Source organism: Phanerochaete carnosa, assembly GCF_000300595.1.
Source record: "Phanerochaete carnosa HHB-10118-sp unplaced genomic scaffold PHACAscaffold_2, whole genome shotgun sequence".
In the NCBI taxonomy this organism is placed as follows: Eukaryota; Fungi; Basidiomycota; class Agaricomycetes; order Polyporales; family Phanerochaetaceae; genus Phanerochaete; species Phanerochaete carnosa.
The window spans coordinates 4,331,415-4,338,718 of NW_006767629.1; the positions used below are offsets into that span (position 1 = coordinate 4,331,415).

Sequence of the window (7,304 nt, forward strand, 5' to 3'; positions counted from 1 at the left end):
CCCAGGTCTAACAGGGTCCCGAAGCAGCTGCCGGCGTCTTGTGAGTACCATCGGCGCGTATGTGCGTCGTACAGCCGCTGACGTACCCCCAGGGTTCTGAAATCTTTCCCTTTGGCCACCGCTCTCGCAGCTAGCGAACGGTGTTCTTGCCGGATTTGGCTCGCGCACGCTGCCTTCGTGACCAATCGCCTCCTCGGCTCTCACCCCGCCGACTACCCCGTGTACAACCTCCTCACCGTTCCTGATCTGCGTCGAGCCTTACGCACGCCTAGACGGCCTTCTCGCACTGCGCCTTCAGCGGGGCGGCTTCGTCAAGCATGGTCCCTGGACCTGTGTGCGCCTGGCCCGCCGACTTCCGCGCAACCGACTACATCCCGAGTTCTTTGGTTTTGCAAGCGCAGTCGCAGGACAAGTATACCGGTGCCAGTGCCTACCGACGATCAGGCGGGCCGGAGAGTTGAAGGTCTGCATCTCGCAGGGTGGACGCCTGGGAGCTCATTGCGATGGGAAGTGGCTTGGTGTTTATGCGCGAACAGAAACATCAGTGTAGACGGCAAACGGGCTAGCGGATGAGCGAGCTTGGGTGCTCGCCGGCCACAGCGTACGTCTGGGGTCATTTGTACATTGTGTGGGAAACTGACATCATCGTACAGTTGCGCAACAACTCTGTCGTGCTGCGTATGACAAGACAGCGGCTACTACATCAGTCATATACGATGGTAGTAGCTCTCTCAACGCGGACCGTGCTTCGTCTCGTGCTTTTGACCACGCTTTGTGTCTTACCTTATGATCCCAAGGGCTATTATCACAGTAATATCCAACTTGATTTGCTGTATTTTTATTTCGTGGTCTGATGGAGTTAATGCTCTGTGCAGGCCTACCGGCTCGAACTTGTTCTTTCATGTATTCGCCTCTGCATGGCGTTTAGATGCCATTCAACCAACTGACGTAGTGGTAAGGGGTCTCGGTGCCATAGCACTTACCGTTCCGGCATGTGCGACCCTCGGCGACGGTCCTTCCACTTTTCCAGCTACGTCGCATTTCGAGCTTTGGGATACATAAATCTCCCATATACGTTGTGAATTAGGTGATTCCATGTCCCTGATTTTCTGCACATTCAGTCGTATTCGCTCATGATGAAGCAGAAGCCATCCGCGCATGTGCTCTTTTGGAAAGCGGCTCGGGACTAGTTCGGGACCAGCTCGGGACTGAACTAGACTCGTGGCCAGCCTACTCGGTAGTTGGTGGGGCGCGTACCGAGGGTATATGGGTGGTCGGTACGCTGGAACCTGGCCGTTATTATGGCCAGGGTGGCTGGTATCGAGCCTAGGACTGAACGAAGAACGGTCCTATTGACCGTGTAAACTCAGATATTTTCTAGGTACAATTAATGTCAAACTCTCTGCACATCCTTCGGCCGATAAGACCTAGGCGTAAAGCGTCGCAGCATCGCGCGCAGCTCGAATCATTGATCTGTGTCCCAACCAATGCGATTCCTCGCTCAAGCTCACGTACAAAGCGATGCTTGTATTTCTTCTCTTGTGTATCGTCGGTATTTGCATTGACACAACACATCAGCTGTCTGCCCTGCCATTCGCGGCCTCAACGACCCGCGCCTGCCCGAATGCAGGCACATTCACGCTCAGCGCCCGTCGTGGTAGCCAATCGGCGCCCGCCGAACACAACTTCTCTGGCCCGTGACATAGTTCTTCGCATGATTTGGGCATGAGGCGGTGATACGGCCCCTTGATTGAACCACTCCGCCAGCAGCCAGCAGCCATGCGCCGTCTTAAACAGAAGTTACGGAGTGGCAAGGTCCCTGATGCTGCAGTCGGACATCTCAAGCAAGCTCTTGGTATTTTCAAGGATACCGCCGGTAGTCTTGGAGTACCGGGGTTGCAGATAGGTGTGAGCATCCTGTCGGCCGTGTTGGCGATGATCCAGGTATGCGCTACGTACCGTCTGCTCGATGAAGCTTCTGATATCAGAACTAGAAATCAAATGCGAACACCGAAAGTATCAATACACTGGCTACGCAGATCGGAGAATTGACGGCAATGGTGAAACGGAGCACGGAACTCCACGGTGGGATTATGCCTGCTCCGATGGGGGACAGAGTCAAACGATTACTGGAGTGAGTTTGCTGTTAGTGACTCAGGATCAAGTTACTAACGTCGCACAGGTCCTGGAAGTCGATCGACAACGAGGCTCAGAACATCAAGTCCCGGAAAAAGTTCCTGAGAGTGATAGAAAGTGAAGAGGAAGCAGGAAAGGTTGCTAGTCTGGTGAAAAAGATATTGTGGTCGATTCAGAGTTTTATAGTAAGCATTGTCTAGTACCTTTGGAGATGCGCCCCTCTTGTTGACATGCGGCCTTGAATCATAGGTCGAGGGCATGCTCGCGATCGAATTTGCGCTGGATGTATGTAGCAAACCTTTTCCATTTGCCCACGCAGATTTTGACATCAGACCAAAAAAGCATCAAGCCCGCATCAACGAGCAAAGCTCGCAGTATGCAGAGATGATGTTTGACGCTCTGCGGAGTGATAATCAAGTAAGTATTCTTCAGCGAGTGTACAGACCACGGCCTAACGGAAGATCCTATCCAGCGTTTGCAAATGCATTTTGAAGGTGCGCTTGAGGCATATCTTACGGCGGAGTCTTTGTTCTAATCCCCTGCATCTAGGAGGCTCCGTGCCGCCTTATGTGGTCCGGGCGCAATTCGACAGCCACCCCGAGCGCAAGGTTTGCCTCGATGGGACGCGTACCGATATGTTGGAAACCATCTTCAATTGGGCAGCCGGTCAGTCTATGCCTGGTGAAGCGGCCGAACCTGCCGAAGATCCTCAGGCTGCCGGCGACCAACCCAACGTCCTGTGGCTCAACGGGCTGCCCGGGTCCGGCAAGACAACGATAGCATGCTCCGTCGCACAACGTTGCCGTGCCAATCGTACCTTGGGAGCCAACTTCTTCTGTTCCCGATCGGATTCCGATTGCAGCAACGCGTCGCTGATATTCACGACAATCGCTTACCAACTCGGATTGTTCTACGAACCTTACAAGGACCAAGTGGCGGAGATACTCAAGAAGGACCCTCAACTAGCGTACTCTGGAGTCCCCCGTCAATTCGAGGAGCTGATAGTACAGCCCCTGGCGCACCTCCGTGAAGGCTTCCCTCCATGTGTCATAGTAATCGACGCACTCGACGAGTGTCGAGACCCCCAGGTCACGTCCGCAGTGCTATCGACTCTGCTGAATCATGCAGAGGATCTCTCCCCTCTCCGATTCTTCGTCACCAGCCGGCCTGAACGGCATATCGCCGCCAGATTCGATGCTCCCGGCTACCGCAACGCGTCTGGCCGCCTCCTCCTCCATGAAGTCGCACTAGAGTGTGTCACCACGGACATCAAGAAGTACTTCACGGTATCCCTGTCGGAGCTCAGACTGTTTTTCAACTTGGCGGAGTCCTGGCCCAACGAGGCCGATATCGAGGTACTCAGTCGGATGGCCAACGGCCTGTTCATCTTTGCTGCGACGGCCATCAAGTTCATTGGGGACCCGAACTATAACGATCCAATTGGACAAATGAAGATTCTCACGTCTGCTGCAGGTTCGCATGGCTTCCACCGGCTGCTCGATAAGCTATACTTGCAGGTGCTCGATGCCGCCTCTCCCAACATGTCGACGAGCCTGCTGGGTCGACTCAAGGCTGTCCTTGGCTCGATCGCCGTCATCAAGGACCCCCTTCCCCCGTCCGGCCTGTCGCATCTACTTGGACTCCCCACTGACACTGTGTACAGCTCCCTCGTCGGCCTTCACTCCGTCCTCGTCGTACCGGCCGCTCAAGAGTCTGCGGCGAACATCTGCGTCATTCATCCGACATTCCCCGAGTTCCTGCTTGACCCGAGCCGCTGCACGAGCCGTTCATTTGTTGTCAACTCGCAGCGGCAGACACGCTGCTGCTACATAGGTGCCTTGACGCACTGAAAGGGCTGAAGCGAGACATCTGCGGCATCCGAGACCCTTCGCTGCTCAATGTCGAGGTTCCCGGCCTGCTGAGCCGGATAGAGAGTGCGATCCCGGCACACCTGCGATATGCATGTCGGCACTGGTGCACTCATCTACTGAACTGCGAGCTGTCGGATGAGATCCTGGACGAACTCTTTGCACTTGTTCAAAGGCAACTGCTACATTGGATCGAGGCCTGTAGCCTTCTCGGGATATTAAGGGATGTCGTCTCCGGGATCAATGAGGCCCAGCGAAAGCTCAGGGTGAGCGCCCTTTACTCTCGAGTATAGCTCGTGCATCTAATATTCTGAGCAGGATTTTGACGATGATCGAGCGAGAGACATCATTGTTCTGCTCAATGACTGCGAACGACTGGTTGTCGGCTACTTCCCTGCCATCAGCAGCTCGGCACTACAACTATACTACTCGATTGTATCATTCATCCCGACGAAGACCGTGCTTTCACGGACGTATGTGCACGAATGTCTCCCGGAGAGCTCTATCAAGGCTTTTGGCAGTGTGCCAGGCATGTGGAACGCTTGCTTGGGCACAGTCACTGCACATGAAGGCAGTTATGTCTGGGCTGTGGACTTTCCACTTGATGGCAGGACAGTTGCCTCATCAGGAGATGACGGTAAGATACGCATTTGGGACGCACTGACATGCGCCCTGCTGTCGGTCCTCTCCGGTCATTCTCACCGGGTTTGGTCTGTCAAGTACTCTTCGGACGGCGCTCGCATAGCTTCTGCTGCCGCAGACAGAACGGTCAAGATTTGGGACGCAGTGTCCGGCGTGCTCGTCCGCACCCTGGAAGGGCACATGGGCTGGGTCCGCTGCGCAGTCTTCACACCCGACGGCGGCCGTATCGTGTCTGGCTCCGATGATCATTCTATCAAGATCTGGGACACGGAGACAGGTGCCTGTTTGGCGACTCTGACCGTGCACAATCACGAGGTCAAATCCATTGCGGTGTCCCGGGACGGCCGTTGGATGGCGTCAGGCTCGCTCTTTCAAGTCTGTCTGTGGAGCCTGGAAGCGCCGGCATACACTCATCGTGTCGTGGCAACTCCCAAAGGCGAATGCTTCCCTTTTGATGCTGCTACCTTCACGCCAGACAGCTCCCAGATTTTGATCGCATCGTACATCTTTGGCAACAAGTCGGGGAAGTTGTCGGTCTGGGATGTCGAGACCGCGAAGCACCTCCGCGACCTCCGGCCATCAGGCCAGTCATTCAAGGAGACCAGCAAGCCCAGCTTTCTTTCAACAGGAGACATGCTCGTCTGTGCAGCGGATAACACTGTCCTCGTCTGGGACTTTGCTCGCGGCGAGGTTCGACAAGCATTCTCCGGTCACACCGAGGATGTCACGAGTGTCGCCTATAACCAAGACGGGACTCGCATCATGTCTGGTTCGATGGACGGCACTGTCCGGCTGTGGGACGTGACGCAACCCGAGCATACCAGAAGCCCATCCAACCTGTCCAGCGAGAGATCAATGGGCCACTCCTCAGTCACTTTCTCCCACAACGCGAAGCGTGCACTGCTGGTTTCCACCGACGAGTCCAGTACTAGTATCGAGGTGGCGAAGACGGATTCGTGGGGCCACGCATACAAGCCACTGCCCATACCCTTACTAGAACATCTCAACGTGCACCACATAGCGTTCTCACCAGACGATGCTACGATCCTTACCGCGTCATCGAGATATCATAGTTCGGTGGCTCTCTGGGACGCTGCTTCTGGGTCACCACGTCTCCAGCTTGAAGGCAAGCTGGACGTTGCGCGCCGGTCCTCTCCTTTCGAGTACACCTTCATGTGGAGCGATGTCTTGGGCTACATGCCTCACTGCTTCGGCTGCCAGTCGTCGACGCTAATGTTCTCGCAAGACAGCCGCTACCTGCTTATGCCGAATTTATCCACAACCGGAGACCATCATTCCGCTTGTCTCTGGGACGTTGTGACAGGCAAGCTCATTCGCGAGTTTGTCGGACATACGGATAGTGTCAGCTCCGTCGCCTTCTCGCTGGACGGCAGACGTATTGCAACGGGCTCCGACGATACGACTGTCATCATTTGGGATGCTGCCACCGGAGCATCTCTGGCGATATGTAGGGGCCATAAGTACCGGGTTGTCTCCGTCGCCTTCTCTCCCAGCGGAGAACGTGTCGCGTCCGGAGGCTATGACAATCTCGTTCTGGTGTGGAATGCAGACGGAGGGAGACTGACTCAGGAGCTGGAGGGGCACGCCTACCCGGCGTGGTCGGTTGCCTTTGCTCCCGCCGGGGACGTCATCATTTCCTCCCAGTCGTTCAACACCATGCGACTCTGGGACGCTGAATCAGGAGCCTGTCTCCTCGTCCTCGACCCACATACCTGGTACCGCACCCTGCACCTGTCCCCCGACGGCTCCGGAGTCCTGGTCGACGACAACAACCGACTTGTCCAGCTGTGGGCCCCTGTCGATGCGGATGCGCAAGTGACGACCCCTCTCCCATGGCTTCCGCGTCGCACCTGGCCTATATACTACATCGAGGACGATTGGATATTCTCTTTGACGCCGTCTCGGCGGACCCGGTTGTGTTGGGTTCCGCTAGGCTGGCAACGCGGGGGCATCGTGGGATACTGTGGGCACAATGTAGTGTTCAAGAGCGGGTACAGACTGAATTTCTCAGAATTGAATAGGTACCTGGGCAAATTGCACAGTAATCATACGTAATAGTGTATTCAGGATGCTGTACGCCTTCGTGCATAGATGGAGCATAGTTCCAGTAGTACAGGGATATGGTGTCTCTAAAGCAAATGTATCATAGATGTATGTCATACGTGCAAGTGGCACTACATAAATACTGTGACATTGGTCCACCTCATCTACGGTGAAAATCGCAGTGCAAGGACGCCCGCCAAGTGTGAGTCGTCACACAGCAAGGCCTACCGGCGGACGACGATAGCCAAGGAAAAAGTCACGAAGCGATGCCCCACGCGAACTCGACGCCGTTGGTCTTGCGGCTCTCGAGCGAGAGCGACCGGCGCTTGGTCTCGCCCTCGCCGATGGCGTTCAACTTCGTCGTCGCCAGTGTGGTGCGACGCACGATCGCGGGAAGCGAGAAACTGGTCGCGCTGCCATGCGATGTCTTCTCTGAGCCGCGCCGGCTGTGGCACGAATCGGCGTTCGCAGCAGACTGTGCGGCACCGCGAAACCCTCTGGCGTGCTCGTTGTGCTCGTTGTGCTTGCGTCGCGCCGGCCAGGCCTGTCGGCATTCTTCTCGTCTTCTTCGGGGTCGTCGAGTGCGCAAGGTAG

The 7,304-nt window shown here is 55.7% G+C and overlaps 1 protein-coding gene across 1 annotated transcript; it reads left to right on the forward strand.

The window, feature by feature from the left end:
* Positions 1 to 1,656: 1,656 nt before the first annotated feature.
* Positions 1,657 to 6,722, forward strand: PHACADRAFT_206297 (uncharacterized protein; the record flags this gene model as incomplete). Its single annotated transcript, XM_007392582.1, has 9 exons — positions 1,657 to 1,944; positions 1,995 to 2,134; positions 2,183 to 2,321; positions 2,386 to 2,421; positions 2,479 to 2,553; positions 2,609 to 2,630; positions 2,686 to 3,921; positions 3,990 to 4,270; positions 4,323 to 6,722. The coding sequence occupies exons 1-9, from the start codon at positions 1,780 to 1,782 to the stop codon at positions 6,720 to 6,722; spliced, it is 4,494 nt and encodes a 1,497-aa protein (XP_007392644.1). The 5' UTR covers positions 1,657 to 1,779.
* Between the last annotated feature and the right edge of the window lie 582 nt (positions 6,723 to 7,304).